The following is an 18886-nucleotide window of genomic DNA, read 5'->3' on the forward strand; positions in this document are numbered from 1 at the left end:
CTTCACCTCCAACTCCTATTGTGGGAAATCCAGATTTTCCCCCAGAAACCATCAATCTGTATTCCTCACTGGGAATCGTGACTGGGCGATGGGCTGCCCCCTCAGTTGCTAAGGGTACACTAAAAAGCTTTGATATATAAAGGAAGAATTCTAGCAATGAGAAAGGAGCAACTTTTGTTTTAAACAACGTTCACACTAGGCTAGAAAGGACTCAACGAAGAAGAGCGGGTGTTATTACTAAAATTAAGGCCTTTTCAACCAGAAACTGGTGTTGAAGAAGGTATAAGGCAAAGGAGGTGAGACAGCCACCCTAACGCCTTCGCTACAGTAGCAAACTCATCTAATGCTCCCAATATAATGAATAAAGGAGCCTCCTCTGGAGGCATCTTATGCCAGTGAGGCTACAAACAATAGCTGAACCACTTGAAACATTCTGGAAAGAAGTGCTTTTGAAAAAAGATATTGCTTGTACACAGCTTTTATATGAACAGCTGATAGTTCTGCTTGAGAACATTGACCAAGACAATGTGTACTCTATTACATCACTTTGAGGTAGACTGATGAAGCAACTGCTTTTGAAGGACAATCTAGCCATGGCAAAGAAGATTTCCTAGTCCCACTGCCCCAAATCACTAAAAATATTGCTGTGGTAGCCCAAACCCTGAAATCTTATGTCATGAGAAAGCTTACCGTCACAGTCCACCGTAACTGGCACTTTGATACGATTTGAAGTAGTTCCACACCTGTGTAAAAAGGATTTTGGCAGCAGGACTAGGTCATTAGGAGCCAAGATTGTTAATGACTTCTAAAGTTTGCAAAGTGAATTTTTAAACGAGGCATGGCTTAAGTGAATCGGATCCAAGTGTTTTATGGAGAACTAATGAGTTGGTTGCCAGTTGCACAGTGTTACATTGGAATATATATGATTATTATTTTACAGTTACATTTATCAAATTGTATTTGAATTCAAAGATCTTGAACCTGTTATAGAGTAACGTCTTTCACAAGTTATCTAGTACTTTTTATTTTTTTTACTGCAACTCACCTCAGGCGTACTGCGGCTGGTGTTTGAATCTGAAGGGCTGCCTGGTTGCTTGTTTGGCTGAGGGATAGCAAAAGAAAGCTCTAAACTCTCCTTGCTTGGCTCGGTCTTCACCACCACCACCTCTCTGTTAAGCGCAGGGTCTGTATTACTCAATAGGGGCTTTGAAGCTTCTGATGCCGATGGAGACATTGGAATCCCCAATCTCTGTAATTGTTCATTTGAAGTATGAAGCATTACGTCATTATACAGAGGAGCATCATCACTCTGCTGCTCCTCAGATTCTGGGGGGGAAACGTAGCTGTCATTAGATTAGATGTGATTTGGAGAACAACAGGATTCATGTAAATGTTTTTAATCAATCATCAGAACAGAAGCAAGCGAGGAAGAGCAACAGGCTAAACTACTTTGAAGAAAAACAATATTCTGGACAGTGGGTGTAGTTCATCTCAAGAGGTACAGGTTTGCTTCTAGCAATAGGCCCCAATGTTTAGCATGAACCTGAAACGTTCTATCACGTGTATGAATGCCACTACAGCTTTGTGCATTGCCCTATACTAATTTAATGAATGGCACAGGATGTGCGGATTCATCACAGAGACACGGCTAAAAGCTTTGCTTTACTAACCTGCTCCCCACAAAGTCACAGGAGTTCAACTTTTACCAAGGTCGGGTACAAAAAAGGGTAGAAAAGATGTTGTGTTATTGCAGGTGAAGTATTGTTTTATCTATCCAGAGGGTACTGTGTGCAAAATGGTAAAGAATATCTGCTCCCCCCAACTGTAAGCCACAAGAAGGCATCTCCTCAGTTTGTGATGCCTGCAGTCATGGGCTGCAGAACACAACTCCGTATGACAGAAGTCACCCAACATAGTGTGTTCTAGATCCACAATTGTGCAAAAAAGAGAAATTCCAAAAAAGGTTCAGTATGAGGTTGCATGAATAGACACTATTAGTTTGACAGTGGTGCAGTGGCGTAATGAACCTTGCGGGGGGCCTCTTGCGAACTACATAAAGGTGCCCCCCTTTGTTACACCATTGCAGTGGTGAGGGAGAAACCTGGAGATATGCTTTCTGATCTGAAGATTATCGCCACATGTGAGGCAGGTGACTCAATCCTCTTGATTTACCAATAGATTCAGTTTTCTAATCTTGATTTGTTATCCATAGTTTCTGATATGACAGACGTTAGTTGCAATACACATACTTGGCCGAGTAATGTTTTCTCAAATAAGTCAGCAGGAATTTTTAATAAGCATCCAAGAGCAACCGTAACATTTATCTGTTTGGCAATATAGCACTTGGCTAACTTTCTATTATGAGACAGAACAAGGGAAGGCAACAAATGTCTTAATACTGCCCTCACACACTTTGCAGTGTCATGCTTCATCATTGGGTCGCATCATTCATCCAGGTGCAGACCAACACTCTGGATGGAGCGCGATCTTTTTTTGACGAAGAATAGTGGTGAGGATAGAGAAAGAAAAAGGCGTGGTAGTACACACACATCACGTAAACAATGTGAAACAACTAAAAAAGAAGAAGGGAGGTCCAATCCCCTCAATATCGGGACCAAATTGTGCAGTATTTTAGCTTAAAACAGCCAAAGTTAAAAACACCCAATTTGGGTGAGGACCTTTTTAGGGACCAACACCCTGATGAAAGCCAGCGCGACCTGTGAGGGGGCATAATATTGGCACAAATATGTTGGTATTTGCAGTGGAGCTATAGGGACCGTCGCTTTCCCTGTATACCCCGATACATATTTTTTATCCTACCAGGGGTCCACAGACAGAATAAAAGTATTTATGTTGACCTTTAGGTTGTTTGAAGCTAAAATACTGCACAAGTTGGTCCCGATATAGAGGCGATTAGACCTCCTTCCTTCTTTTTTAGTTGTTTCATGTTGTTTAATTGGTTGTGTGTGCACTACCACGTCTTTTTCTTTCTCTATCCTCACCACTATTCTTAGTCAAAAAAGATTGCACTCCATCCAGAGTGTTGGTCTGCACCTGGATGTATGATGCGGCCGAATGATGAAGCATGACACTGCAAAGTGTGTGAGGGCAGTATTAAGACATTTGTTGCCTTCCCTTGTTCTGTCTCAGGTTCAAGTAGATAAGATATTTTCTGTTCCTATGTGGATCACTATGTGCTCTATAATATCAGTCTGTCTTTGATATTGGATAGATAGGACCACGTTTTTTAGTACTTCTCTGTTGACTGAATAAATATTGATAGTGAGGGAGCCAGAGAAGTCTCAGCCCCTGGTCTCTTTTGGTGTGGTTTTCATAACTTTCTATTATACCAGACTATTTAATTATGGAAATCTTAGAAAGCCATTATAGTATTTAGTTACTTTGCCCAATCATGAAGTCTGTAAAATGAAATCAGATTCCAATTGTGAGTATTTCCTACTTCCTAATTATAATTTACAGATGTACCTAGAAATGTGGAAAAATATGTTATTTTATTATGCAGTCACTAGCCACTTTAATTCCTGTTGCACGGTAAGGTATCATGCCAACATCTGTATAAGGAAACGAGTTACACTTTTAAAATATGTAGCTGAAAATATATAGGGAGACAAAAGGATCCTTATTGTAGAAAACTGAGAATCCCATGGTGTACAAAGATTGTCTTCCAATGTTTGAAAATGTGTTTTTTGTTTTCGAAATGTAGTTTCCCTTCTGTTTACCTAGTCAAGTTTTATATTCTAAATACTGTAAGACTACGTATTCAAATGTTTCAAATAAAGCCCTTTACACTCAGGTAGAAAGCAAAATATTGTTTTTCAAGAATGCAAACATTTCCACCTACAACAAGTTGTATCTTAAGTATCCGCAAAGCATAGAGTGAGGTTTAGCTAAACATAGAAAATGCTTATAGACATGCCATTTACAATTAAATCATTTTAACAACCCGTTTACAATGGAAACAAATGATACTATTTAGGTAGTGTTCTATACAACATAGATATGTAATTACGACCAATCCAATTATCAACATAGCAGTAAAACGTTCACTGTAAAATATAATCTAATATTGCATTTTGTTTAGAAGTCTGAAATGCATTTACTTATTTCGTGGAGTCACTGTCTAAAAATTAAACAGCAAAACTAATACATTTTTGACATTACATGTGCTTTTTTAAATTTCGTTTATTTACACTGTGCAACTGAGGGCTAACAATCTCATCAAATATAACCCATACGCACCAGTGAATACAATTAAATGGCAGATAGCTGCGTGCTTCTACTCCTATTTCCACCACTCCTAGCCTCATCAACTGTGGGAATGATAAGTTTAGAATACCCTAGAGCAGAGCTTTCCAAACTCTGTGTCGGGACACAGCACTGTGTCGCCTGCCATGTGTGGGTGTGTCGCCTAATGATGCATAGCTGCCAAGGTTTCAAAATTGCCATGTGTGACGTTTTCATAATTTCAGGGTTACGATGAGTGACATTGCAACGAGTATGAGAGACACTTTCTTCCATGGAAAGCAGCAGAAAAACCGGACACTTTGTTTTCTTCGTTTCCTCAAGGTGTGCACTGCGAGGAAAGGCTAACAGAAAGAAGTGCAGCCGCAGTTTAATTACCAGCTCACGCATCAGCTGAGCATGTGGCTCGTCCTTCCCCTTGGCGGCGCAATTGCATACTACAATTGACAGTCTGCGAAACTAACAGATCGACTGCTGAAGTAAATCCAATCTGTGGGTGGACATGTCCACTAATCCGGATTCTGTGAATCAGTAGCATTTCTTCCTGCAGGTCAGTTTTTGGTGCACATAACCGCAACTTACATGTGAGAAAACATTATAAATGGGCCCAAAGGGATTTGCCCAAGATCATACAATTTACTTCAATGAGAAGCTCAGATTAGAATGCAGAAACTATTGACCGCAGTCAAAAATGAATAAATGATTTACACAATATGTACAATTTCAGAAATAGTGACAAAAAAGGGTGAAATTCTGTATTTGACTCATCAAGCCTTGATCTGAAGGAGCATTCATATGAAGGATGATGCTACCAAGAGATGATTGGTTATCAGACAAAAGTGTCTGCAGAGAGTATATTTGGGTTACATGGAGCAACATTTGCAATGAGTACACAGAGATTTGATCACAGATTTATCGAGGATAGGTACTAGTAAGTACAGTTGGCCCTGTGAGTGAGCGTGAGCCTGCTAGCACAGCTTTAGCTAGCAGTGCGAGAGGAAAAGTTTATTGAAAATCGTTAGTGAAATACAGCACTATGCCCTTTGGCTGCTTACAGCAAAATGAAGAGAACAAGATTTAAGATTTTAAGTTAACGATGTAGAATTAAAAAAAATACAGCCTTGCGTTATGGGAGCTATTGATTATGATGCTGTCCTCAAGGTGCAGATAATAATTTTGAGGTTGTGTTAAACTTTCATGAATAGATTGTTAATTAAAAAAAAAATAACGTACAAAGGTTAGGGCCAGTGGAAATATACAAATATGTGGCTGCAGTGTTGAGCAATTAGGTACGGTCCTACCTTCACCTTGTCCTTGTGTCCTAATCCGCCTGTACAAAGCCAACCCTTAACTTCCATTCCAGTTAGTACTAGAAAAACTTGAAAGACGATGCATTTGACAGATTTATTGATTAGGGGGTTCAAATCACAAAGGTACCATAAACATGCATTTCCAGGCTAAAACTCAAGCCATGGTTAGCCTTTTAAATTTGGGAACGCCCAAAGCTCGTACATTTGTGGGCATTCTCAAACTCCAATCAAAAGCTCTCTCACCCTGTAAATGAAATAAATAAAGCAAGAAATAAATCAGGAGACAAAAGATACCAAAACAAGAGGCAAAAGAAAATAAGTGAAAAACTGATTAACAGCCAGTTTTGCCAGTCATCGTGTTTGTTAGAACAGATTTACAATTGCTTTATTAACCTTCCTGCTTTCTAAAATTTGCTTGAAAATGCACCATTTGCCCATTTTTTTTCTCAAAATTTCTTTAGGGGGTTCGGGCTCGCTCGCTACACTGCTTTACCGTGTTGCGAAATGATGTTATCTAGAAGGCTTGTCACTAACATCAAAAGTTTGGAAAGCTGTGCCCTAGAGTATGATCACCAGAAATAACCTTCACCGAAAGCTTACCAGTCCCATTTGACAAGATAAGCCGTTCCATTGCTGTCACTGCATATGATCCATGTTGTTGGTTCAAGCCTGGGTAATATTTTCTACTGCAGTCCATTTTGTGCATCCTTTCTAGTTTTGCTGTCCAAGATAGCACCATGGTTGCTTCCTTTAATTATTCGAAATATCTTCCAGACACTGATGCATTTCAGTCCATTCTATTGTTAACTTCCATTAGTTCACTGCTATTGCCACAAATGTTCAATAATTATCTTTTTTTCTCAGTTTGCTTTCGTTGCCTCACAGTATAGCAATAATTAATTGTAATTTTTTTTGATCTTAGCATCTATCACAAGGTCAACAGTGTTTGTCCTGCTACCCATACATCGCAGGCAAATTAAATGTTCTTTTGCGTTTGCTTATTCTAATCAGTAGATGAAACAATAGATTTGAAAAAAAATGCTTCCCTGAGGCATAAAATGCAAAGTAATTTTAAGTGTACTTTCGCCCTTTCACAGATTTTTGAAAATATTTTACTGCACAATTACTAATATCAATTCTTCTGACATCAGATCCAAGTGTGAATTATTTCAGAAAAGACCCATGAAACCAAGATCCTTCTGCATAAATTAGCTCTGAACCTGCATGCAGCACACACATTCTAGAGCTGTCTGGCATGGGGAAAGTCATAAAGCAGAGTAAAAGTCCTTATCTTAAGGATGAAACACAAAACATAATACAGCGCAAATCAGATTCTTTCATTTGTCCATCTTATGGTGTTTTCTTCTCTGCACCTGAATTGTGCCACATACACAATGTGCAGAAAGTCACATTTTATGTTACCTAGACAGCCGAGTAAACAATGGTGAATGAGCCCTTTGTTTCGTCTCCATAAGGCCTCTAAGAAATTGAATTCAAATATAGGTGTACAAAAATACTGTAAGATGTCCACAGAAAAATGTTACGTTGAATCTCCCTAAACAGCCTTAGTTAACATGATTGTCTTGACAGCTTGCCTAGAGGCAAATGCTAGAGAGAAACAGAGGAGGTAGCTGTTGGGAAGACACACTGTCTGGTCACACAATGGCACTCTATACTTTACGCAGATGCAATAGCGCTTCATTCTTTACACTAAAGTACACGGTTTTGGTTTTGTCTATTCATCTGTAAAAGAATAAAAACTCAGACAATACCAAACACGAAATAACTAAATAGGACAGCTAAAAACTAGTAAGGTATTGTAATTGCGAGTTCTCGCACCACCCACCATTTGTGCAGAAATCATCCAAAGGAATAATCACATCTCCAGCATCTGGTGCCAACATAGTTAAAGCATCTGGTTCTCCCTTTAATATTTCAAACAGGTTTGTGGCTTCCTTTTCAGATTCGATCACAGGCGCCATCTCAACATCAGGCACCTCTTCTTTTTTCAGCATGCTTTCGGTTTGCCCAAGGGAGAAGATTAACTCTTTCTGGACTATGCCACTGCAAGAAATATAAATCTTAGGTTACCCAGCAATGCAATTTAATGTAACAGGCAACATATAACAATTGCCTTTAAATTGGTATTAGGCTGCAACAATATATAATATATTAAATGTAAAAGCAGAGATTAACGTAATTGAAAATATCCATGTGAATGTGTAGCAGAAGCCTAACCACAAATCAAATTTAATTGCAAGATACAACAATGGGGCAGAGAGGCTAACAATGCAAGCCGCACAAGGAGCTCCTTTGCAAATATAGAAGGCAATCTTATAGTAGTTCAGTAATAATGATTTAGCCAAGCTAGTAAACAGCAGGGTTTCATTTAAACACGGGCATAATAGTGGAGGCAGGCTGCAAATAAATAACTACCACAAAGGGCTGGGGATTTGTTTGATGGCCCTAGTGGCAACGTTAATGGCGACATCATGGTGTTCTAGGTTCTCCATTGTCTCAGGTGTGACAATTAAAGATTTCCAAATTAGCAGAATCTTTTCAGTTTTACAACTTTCAATAATTATAGTTTCACAATGTACGCCTAGTTGATGAAACTCTGGTTTGGGGGAGGGGGTGGATGTGTGGCAAGAGCTACTGAAAGGTTGAAAGCGCTTTGTCTCTTCCAAGCGCTATGAAGAATCCTAGAACACGAATATTTGAGGTTTAGTTTTGGGTCCGATTCCCATCACTGCCAGGGCAAAATGTGTTTTCTGTACATATTACTCGCTACCTACCTCGTTCACATTCGCCTAAAGCGAATACTAAACCCATCTGCCGGATGAGTGTTAAAGTGCACGAAAACCATTACAAAGAGGCCATCTCCTCCAAAATGCATTAAAGGGGTACGCCCCCCCCCCCCCCTCGTTTGTTTTCAGTGGTTTGGGTCTGAAAAACGAGTTTACAAATTATAGCGTGCACCAAAAGCAATACATAGCTCTTAAAGGACCTGTGTTTATTTTTTTGAGGAGCTGCAATGTTTCCACGAACAAGAGAGAGAAGAGGGACACTGTGAGAGCAGCGGAGAGAGAGAGGGACAACAAAATTTATGAGAGGAGAAGGGAAAGGAAAAAGAGAGGAGAGAGAAAACGGGCAAAGGTAGCAAGAAATGTAGCAAAGAGGTAAAATGCTAGTGGAGTACATCACGAAAAAAGAAGGGACAGAGAGGAGGAAAGGTGGGAGGGAACACGGCCTGGGGGAAGCTGGCTGGGGATGGGGAGGAGAAATCCAATTAAGGCTGTGTGCGGGGAGAGAGAGGGGAGGTGCTGGAGCTGGGGAACAGATGGACATGAAAGTTTATGGCCCAAAAGCGCGTGCCTGTGGCCACGTGAACTCGAAGAAAACCGCACGAAAAAACCCGTGGTTTCAAGAGTATTTTGAGCACTTGAATTCTCGCTCCGCTCAATGCGCATGCGCATTGATAGGTCGCGAGACCTAAAAAAAAGATTTTAAATACCACTTAAAATGTTAGTGTGGGCTCACTTCAAGAAACCTTTTAAGAGAGGTTCATAAAACACATTCCTCCTAACGCTCCTTCAAATATCATTATTTCCTTCAGCTCCATCATAAATAGAACATCCAGACCCAACACTAGATGGCAGAAGTATGCAGGGCATGTTTATCTACAGCACACATGCCTCGAACACAGAAGTTTCCTTGACCTCGAGGAAGTCACCATGAAGCCTCAGTTTAAAGCCCCTGTGTATCCTTTTCTCCAGTGGAGCTTTGCAAATGGATCTCTCCTCAGACAAATACATTGCAGGAACCATAGGTATGGGATGACCAGACTCCATGAGTAAGGCATTTAAGCAGCAATACTAGGAGATTTGCCCCGCCTATTTGTGCAGAGATGCCCTTCGATTGCCTTTCTGCCCAAGGATTTATGTCAGTGCCCTAGTCAGAGAAAAAGAGTTTAACCAAGCTTAGCACTTTTTGCTGGTAAGTGCTACCCTTAGACGCAGAGGGCTGAAGAGTAATGAGCCCGTTCTGTGATATATTCCCAGTGCTGCTAAAGGAAGAAGCTACAGAATATTGCACCCAGAACCCCAGCAGCAGTCAGCCGTATCAGGAGCACCTGGCACATCTTAGAGCAAGGCCTATTGGCGTACCCTTTATATGCTTCCTAGCGTCTAAAATGAGCCCCCCTAGCACACTCTATTTACTACCCAGGATCTGCAGCAGCAAATACTTTGGCCCTCTGTATTTGTGCAACCCGCCAAGCAATGGTCTGGGTCTTTCAGTAATATCCAGGATGAAACAATCAAACACTATCAATCAGCACTCCGAAATCTGACATCAGCTTCCACAATACTGCACCCCAATAGCCTTTTTATGCTCCAGCTGCCACGACTTACCACTCCATCACCTGTCTTTTACCTAGTGTGACTTGCTAAACCGCACCTTTGATTCCTGGTATGGGACAACAGCACCAATGGCCATAACTGCCAAGTTCTGTAAATGTGCACAATACTCTATTAGGTATTCAGTCCAGCACACAGCTTTGGGTAACGACATCCTCAGGGCAATGGAATATTCCACTTGTATCCACACATCCGGTCCCCTCCCATGATTTGCTCCAGTTACTAGCAGGCTTTGAAAAAAAAATCTTGGTTGCAGAGGCCTAACTTCTGCTCAAGATGTACTTTTTGAAAGCTATCAAGTGGCCCCAGGTCACCTCTGAGATCTTTTTAAGACAGGAGCATTGTGATGTTTATATTTGAAGTGATACTTACAACATTAAAACAAAACTGCACGCACAAGAATGCAAAATAGCAGTGGCTAAGGCAACTAGTCTAGTTTAAAGTTTTCCCCAGGACATGGGGCTGCCTAGTATTCATGCTTTAATCTTGTCCATTCTGTGTGCTGTACCTCAGCAGAGCCTCCACAACAATGATTTAACTATGATTTGTCAGGCATGGCACCTGACTAGAATCAGTAATCAATCATGCTCAGGCCTGGGTAGAGCACAGATTTTCCACCCTCAGCACCTATGGTTCAACAAAAAGGCCCACGGATGGGAATGGGCCTACCCCTGAGGTGCACCATGCTCATGGGCAGCAGTGATGTTCACTGTAGCAGCTGATTTTGCTCCGCTGACAGGATCATGCTACATCCCGTGCTTGGAATGGAAGTATACAAAAAAATAAAAGATTTTTATTATACTAGAGTTGCGGTTTACTACTACAAATTAGCAGTACTTTCCAATTTAAGTGTTTCACCATGCTAAGATTTTTTGGTACTCTCTTTCAAATTAAAATAGTGCAGGGCCTGCCCATTTAAAGCACTGGATACAGCAGATTGCTCAAGAATACTGTGCACACATATAATAATAAATAAAATAAAATGGGAGTAGACAAACTTTAATTCCAGGCTTCCAACAGGCAACTTACATGTGAAGTACAGGATCTTCACAGATGTGACGAATTTCAGACCACTGCAGGAATCATTAAGACAGGTGCACCAGTGGCAACGGATCACACAGCAGCCAAGAGGTCCAATGTTATGTCATTTAGCCAATTTTATCTTTTTTAGCCAGCAGCAGTTTAAACAATTTCAGCCTATTCTTCCACGTTAAAAGCAAACCTTTAAGTCCCAAAAAGGTTTGCAGTCACTTGGGACCAGCTGTGCTGCGCACACATGAAAATAATGATAAACTCAAAAAGGTAATCAACACAATTTTAAAAACTACGGATCACATGCACCACAGGAGTGCATAAAAAATCTTCAACTCAAATGGACAATAATTAAGTAGGGAAACTGATGCGAAAAGGCCTGCTCTAAAAAATAGCCTCGCCTAAATTTTCTAGGGTGGAGGCTTCCCCGATGGCTCAATGCCCTTTTGCTGGTCTCGCCTAGGCAGCGCATGTGCTGTATTTTTCGAGATATGCTGCATCTACAAGAATTGGCTTGGTAGTTTAGTCTGCCCTGTTCCCATGATGCACTGGGCCAGGGACAGACTGATTTGCATATAGCCATGTTCTGAGCTGGGATGGGGCAGTGAGATAAATAACGGTGATGGATCAAGCCCTGATCTTTGGACTGGGTAAGAGTGGTCTGCTCAATTCAGACACTCTGTTCATCACCACCCCCTTTTGTAAATCCATCTACAATATGAGCTTCAAGCACTGCCAATCTTTTTAATTGGCTCCTTTTACTGTCCTTCGTAAATGCTGCTTTTCTTTTGATAATATGCTTAGTAGTCCCTCCTTTTGTAACCTTTCACGAGGACTGCCCCTGTTACATGTGCTCTTACTCTTCATGCTATTTATTTACTTGTAAGAATTATTTTTTTAGTTTGCCTTCCTCTGCTCGTGTTTTTGCCAGCTTGATGAAAGGTTTGCCATACTTGTTTATTTACTACCCGTAGTCTTCCAAGTTCTCAGTGCCACCTACTACATACACACACTCTCACTTACACACACTGGGCGGACTCAAGTCACAAGCTATCTCTTCACTCCACAGATGGTCTGCTGGCCCAGTGCTCTGGGACACAACTCTGCCATTATTTCAATTTAAAGAACTGCTTATGGTGCTTCCCTCCTGTTCTGGCGCTAGCAGCAAAATTAGGTTAAGCAGCCGGGTCCCCATGTTGCTGAGACAGGTTTCTTCCCTTTGGTCCTCTCACAAGCCTCGGGATGAAAGGGGTGAGGTCGAGGGGGAGGAAACACCCTCCTTCAGCTCAAGCCTCTCAGCAATGGAGCAAAATTATCAACATAGATGCTGTTTCCCTTGATTTCATGGTACAACTTAATTTTGTTTATCACAAGAGAAAACACTGGCCAATGCCAATTCTTTTTGGACATACGGGTGTCCTTAAATTGAGAATATTCCCGTGGCAGACCATAAAACTGCCAGATATATGTATTTTCCCGATGTGTGCTCTTATTTCTTTGCTAGTCATTATTTACCTCAAGTATGTGGTGTTGTGTGAAGGCCGCAGAAACCTTCTGTTTTGTGTTTGTTAAAGATGCTCTGAACATCCACTTCCGCTCAGAGGAGGTAAAGATGTCAGCACATAATCATTCCAATGTGGGTGGGAGTTACAGTGCTGGAAATCTGTGCATGGTTAATCACTTAAAAGGTCCCAAAGGAGGGACCTATTGGCTATGTCAATGCTCGTTTTTTAATTCACTCCAAAGTGGAGAAAATAAGTTAACAAAAGAAAGGCTGTCATGGAAAAGACAAGCAGAGATATATGCTCATCTGGGAAATCAGCCTTGTAATACTTTAATGATTAACATTTTTACACCACCAGAACGACAAACTAAAGAGCCTTAGAAACAAGTGTTTATTTTGTCTTCTGTCGGTTACAGTTGTGCCACTCTTGCGCACTGCTAGTTTGTTTACGATTCCATCATAAAAGAGGGCAGCACACCGAGACCCAGCCTCACACACTCATTCGTGTCTATACTGTCACTCTCAATTTGGATCAGAGGGGCATATTTTAAGATGTTATTCTAATCCATGGCAAGTTATATCATCAATAAAATATATGGCCTATGTAACATCGTTAACACTGTACTGTACATTAAACAAAATGCCAATAAAAATAATACAAATAAAAGTGGCTGTTTTCACTTGTTCAGGCTTAAAATAGATGAGCAAGAGTTTACAATGGGTGCCTCAAAGAAAAGGGCGGGGGGAACATGTGATTTTTGATCCTTAGACTGAACAGCAGTGAGCTAGAGGGAAGGAAATACAAGTCAGGAGGAGTGGCACTGGGTTAAATCCTTATTTTAGAGAAATTACATCTCAGTGAAATAACATTTCATCCATCAGAAACCAGGCATTTGAAACCATTGTTTTTAGTGCAACAAAAACACTTTCACATCGGATTCCATCTTTCCTGCGACCTCAAGAGCTACGGCAATCCCTCAGTTTCCACCTGGTAGGCATGCAATACCAGGGGATTGAAATATCTGAGGTATTACCAGGTCGGCCAAGATACAATTGGACATAAGCAGCAGAGTCCTCACTCAATTTAATCTCAAACCTATTGACATTTTACACAATTAGAAACCATTTGTAGTATTAAACTGGAATCTTTAGTGAGGTAGTTTCTTGGCATGCTACTGCAATCTGAAATAGACCAGAGCAATGTTTGCACTGCTGTTACCATCGACAACTACAATAGTTAAGGCAGAACCCTGGAATAGGCATTTATTAAGCATCCTATAAATTCTACTGCAGTTACTTCTTCAAATTACATTTTTATTACCAATATAAAATAAGTCACAGAAGGTTTAATGCAAAGAAGGCATCCACCAGTTTAATGTCCATGGTTAATTGGCAACTCAAGATATGATATATGGAAAACGTCACTTACTCATTAAGCATCTGTTCATGGTATGTAGAGCTGTAGATTGCAAATGCTACTTACCAGTATGCATCTGTTCTTGGCATGTAGGGCTGCTGACATTCATATCTGTGCATAGTCCGCCACCTAGTGTTGGGTCCGGATGATTGCACATTGTTGTCCTGGAAGAGTCTTCGAAGTATCACGAGATAGGTGGCTCCTCCCCTGGACTACAGTGCGCATGGGCATCGCCTCCATCCCCAGATTGTTTTTAGCCATTGGCAGAGATGGAGTGAGAAGTGAGTGATGACCATGCTATGAGCATATATGTGTATATGAATACATACTGCAGCTGCTACAGGCGCCGGGGAGGAGGGTGGGCGATATGAATGTCAGCAGCCCTACATGCCAAGAACAGATGCATACTGGTAAGTAGCATTTGCAGTTCGAGGCATGTGGGCTGCTGAATTCATATCTGTGCATAGAATACATAGCAGTCCCTCCATTAGCGGCGGCCGCCCGTGCCAGCTGCAGCAGTCTGAAAAAGCGTTTTTAGAACAGCCTGACCAACAGCTGCCTGTTGTTTTGAATGCACGTCTACACAGTAGTGCTTAGTGAAAGTATGAGTGGTAGACCATGTGGCTGCTCTACAGATGTCTTCTAAGGGAATGTTACCTAAGAAAGCCATAGAGGCCCCCAACTTCCTAGTGGAGTGGGCCCTCGGTGGTATAGTGAGAGTGCGCTTTGCTTTAGCGTAGCAGATCTGAATGCACTTTACTATCCATCTAGCTATTTCTGCTTTGGAGATTGCATTTCCCTTGTGTTGTGTGGCAAAAGCAACAAAAAGTTGTTGGGTTTTGCGGAAATCTTTTGTCCTGTCCACATAATACATCAAAGCCCTTTTTACATCAAGGGTGTGGAGCATCCGCTCCGCCAGCGTCTCTGGGTTTTGGAAAAACACCGGCAATTCAATGGTTTGGTTTATGTGAAAGTGTGAGACCACTTTTGGTAAGAACTTAGGGTTAGTGCGGAGCACCACCCTGTTAGCATGTACCTGGAAGAAAGGTTCTTGGATGGTGAGCGCCTGCAGTTCGCTGACCCTCCGTAGCGATGTGATTGCTACTAGGAACGCAACCTTCCAGGTTAAAAATTGCAGCTCGCAAGAGTGTAGTGGCTCAAAGGGAGGACCCATCAGCCTTGTAAGAACCACATTGAGGTTCCATTCCGGAGCTGGTGGAGTCCTTGGTGGAATGACTCTTTTGAGTCCTTCCAGAAAAGCCTTGATAGCAGGGACCTTGAAGAGTGACAGGTGCTGCCTATTCTGGAGGTATGCTGCCATAGCCGACAGGTGAATGCGGATGGAAGAGTAAGCTAGATTACAACGATACAGGTGAAAGAGGTAGCATATGATGTTTTGAATGGAAGCGTCTAGCGGGTCAATGCTGTGCTCCACGCAGTAGACGACAAACCTCTTCCATTTAGCCGCATAACAAGCTCTAGTAGTGGGCTTTCTTGCCTCCCGAATAATGTCCATGCAATCGGGAGGAAGATTAAGGTAGCCAAACTCTAGGACTTCAGGAGCCAGATCGCCAGGTTGAGCTGTTGCGGATCTGGGTGCTGAATGTCGCCATGGCTCTGCGTCAGAAGGCTGGGAGTGAGATGAAGCCTTTGATGCGGTACCACGGAGAGTTCCAGAAACGTGGTGTACCACGGTTGGCGAGCCCACGTTGGAGCAACCAGGATGAGCGTCATCGAGTGTTGCCTGAGCTTGCGTGCCACCAGCGGTATCAGAGGTGCTGGGGGAAAAGCGTACGCAAATCTGCCTGACCAGTTCATCCACATCGCATTGCCCTGTGATTGGGGGTGTGGGAATCTGGCGGCGAAGCTTTGGCATTTTGCGTTCTCCTTTGTGGCGAACAGGTCTATCTCTGGATGACCCCACCTTTGGAAGTACGGTTGGAGTACTGATGGATGTAACTCCCACTCGTGCATCTGATGGCTGTGTCTGCTGAGCAGATCCGCCATTTGATTGTCCTTGCCTGGGAGATGTTCTGCCATGAGAAAGATGTTCCTCTGAATGGCCCACTTCCACATGCTCTGAGCCAGATGAGACAGCTGTGGAGAGTGTGTGCCTCCCTGCTTCTGGATGTAGTACATGGCCGTCATGTTGTCCGTCCGGATCAACACGACCTTGTTGCACAGATGTACTTTGAACGCCTTTAAGGCCATGAAGATTGCCATCAGTTCCAACACATTGATGTGCATCTTCCTTTGCTGAAGTGTCCATAGTCCCTGCACAGTGTAGTGGAGTACATGCGCTCCCCATCCCTGGAGAGAGGCGTCCGTTGTCAGGATGATCTGTGGGACAGGCTCTTGGAATGGTCGGCCCTTGCAAAGGTTTTGTGGATTCCACCAATGCAGAGAGTTGTATGCCCGACCGCTCACCAACACTAGGTCTGTTAGTTGCCCATGAGCCTGAGTCCACTGACGTGCTAGGCACTCCTGAAGCGGACGCATATGTAGTCTCGCGTGCGGGACAATGGAGATGCAGGAGGCCATCATGCCTATCAACTGCATGAACACCTTCGCCGGAAGCGAGTGCTGGGGTCTGAACCGTTGGATCAGCGCCTGGATACTGGCGATTCTCACTGAATTCGGCTGCGCAGTGGCTGCCAGAGTATCGATCGTCGCGCCCAGGTACTGTCGCACGTGGGCGGGCTGGAGATGGGACTTTGGGTAGTTCAGAGAGAATCCCAGATCGTGCAGGAGATGAATGGTGCGTGACACGTGGTCCACGCACTGCTGCTCCGTCTTTGCCTGAATAAGCCAGTCGTCTAGATACGGAAAGACATGGATGTGCTGGCGACGGAGATGCGCCGCCACAGTCGCTAGGCACTTTGTAAATACTCTCGGTGCCGTGGTGACCCCGAACGGCAGGACTCTGAACTGGTAATGCTGGTCTAAGATCTTGAATCTGAGATACTTTCTGTGTGAAGGATGCAGGGGAATATGGAAATAGGCATCCTTCAGATCCAGCGTTGCTAGGAAGTCCCCTTGCTGAAGCAGGGGAAGCACCTGCTGCAATGTGAGCATATGGAAGTGCTCCGAGTTGATGTACCAGTTCAGGGGCCTGAGGTCCAGGATCGGCCTGAGTGATCCGTCCTTTTTGGGGATTAGAAAATACAGGGAGTAAACTCCTGTTCCCCGTTCTTGCAATGGAACGAGCTCTATTGCCCCTTTTTGCAGCATGACCAGTACTTCTTGCTGCAACAAGGTCAAATGCTCGTCGGACATAGCACGGCCTCTTGGCGGTATGTCCGGTGGAATGGACGTAAGTTCTAGACAGTACCCGCACTGGATAATAGACCTCACCCACCTGTCCGTGGTGATGGACCTCCACGCCGGCAGGAACTGCTGGAGTCTCCCCCCGACAGGTGTCGTGTGATCGGGGGGGAGTGACAAGACGTCACTGCTTGTTGGAGGCGGTGGACCTGGAGGCATTGTTTCCACGTCCCCTGCCTTTGATATTATTGCCTCTGTAGCCACCCCTGCCCTTGTTGTTGTTATACGAGGACTGGGTGTTACCCTTGTAGTATTGCGTTGACTGGGATGCCTGGCCCCTTGAGGTGCCTCTTGAATTGGAGCGGCGAAAAGAACTCCCCCGAAACTGCTGGCTTTGCAAAGCCCCCATAGACTTGGCAGTTTCGGTATCTTTCTTCATCTTTTCTAGGGAGGCATCCACCTCAGGGCCGAACAGATGGTCAGGATTCACTGTTTGACCCAATATAGTGGTTTGTATGTCGGGTTTGAACCCAGAAATTCGAAGCCAGGCATGGCGTCTAAGTAAAACGCTAGTATTGATAGCCCTGGAGGCAGTGTCTGCCACGTCAAGGGCACATTTGATGGATGCATTTGTTATAAGTTTACCCTCCTGAATGAGCATCTCCCCCGCCTCCTTGTATTGGTCAGGCAAGTGTTGCAGGATGGCCTCTAATGTGTCGTAATGGGCCCTATCATAACGTGCAAGCAGGGCTTGGGTGTTAGAGATCCTCCATATGTTTGCTGCCTGCGCAGCAATGCGTTTGCCTGATGCCTCAAATATTTTGGATTCCTTATCTGGGGGAGGAGCATCACCAGTAGTCTGCGAATTCGCCCTTTTTCGAGCGTTGGACACCACCAGGGAGTCCAATGGCAAATGTCCCTTAATGTACGTGGGGTCCGTGGGCGCCGCCTTATACTTCCTGTCGATGCGAGGGTTGACCACCCGCGCCCGGGTGGGTTCCTTGAACACCTCCTGTGCATGCTTCAGCACCCCTTTAAGCATCGGCAGTGTCTTGACTTGTTTTTCGGCTACCGAGAAGGTGTCGACCAAGAAATCGGCATCCACGGGGTCGGAGTGCAGTTCGACGTCATGGTTCGCTGCAGCTCTCTCTATTAATGCATTGAATGCCGCCGAGTCCTCCGTCGGGGACGTCTTCGCGGCGAAAAGTTGAGTGTCCTGGCCCGACTGCGGGTCGTCTGCGTCGCCTCCTGCTGTCCAGGGCACATGCTCCTCTTCCGGATCCGAGTACGCAGGATAGTTGTACTCATCCTCTTCCTCGTCCACCTCGGGCACGGGGGAGTGTGCCGGCGAGTGTTCCGGGGCCTGTGGAGACAGAGGTTCCATCAGAGCCGAAGAGTCTCTCTTGTTCTTGAGTGGAATCCTAAAAGGTTCCAAGGCCGGCTCCGATGTAATCTTGCGCTTGAGGAGCGATAATTTCCCGGTGTTGGCGTCGATGATCACCTCACGACGTTCCTCCACCGCCAGCGGTTGGAGCCGAAGCTTCGATACCACCAATGCAGCCTTCGGCGTCAACACTTCTTGAGAGTGTCCGCTCTGCTTAGGCGCGAAAGCCTTGGGCGCCGACTTGGGAGGAAGGGTAAAACGAATGGGCGTTTGTTCCTTGGCAGGCTTCGGCGT

The 18886-nt window shown here is 43.8% G+C and overlaps 1 protein-coding gene across 2 annotated transcripts in view; it reads right to left on the bottom strand.

Annotated features, from left to right (window-relative positions):
• HIF1A (hypoxia inducible factor 1 subunit alpha) overlaps positions 1-18886 on the bottom strand; it is a 191271-nt gene that overhangs the window by 69071 nt on the left and 103314 nt on the right. For both annotated transcript variants that reach the window (XM_086937946.1, XM_086937945.1), the window contains exons 9-10: positions 7420-7637; positions 1046-1326 (exon numbers count right to left, since the gene is read on the bottom strand). In XM_086937946.1, coding sequence (XP_086794072.1) covers positions 1046-1326; positions 7420-7637 — 499 coding nt within the window. The remainder of the gene's footprint in view (positions 1-1045; positions 1327-7419; positions 7638-18886) is intronic.

The sequence above is a fragment of the Lissotriton vulgaris genome, chromosome 9 (assembly GCF_964263255.1).
Source record: "Lissotriton vulgaris chromosome 9, aLisVul1.2, whole genome shotgun sequence".
Lineage (NCBI taxonomy): Eukaryota > Metazoa > Chordata > Amphibia > Caudata > Salamandridae > Lissotriton > Lissotriton vulgaris.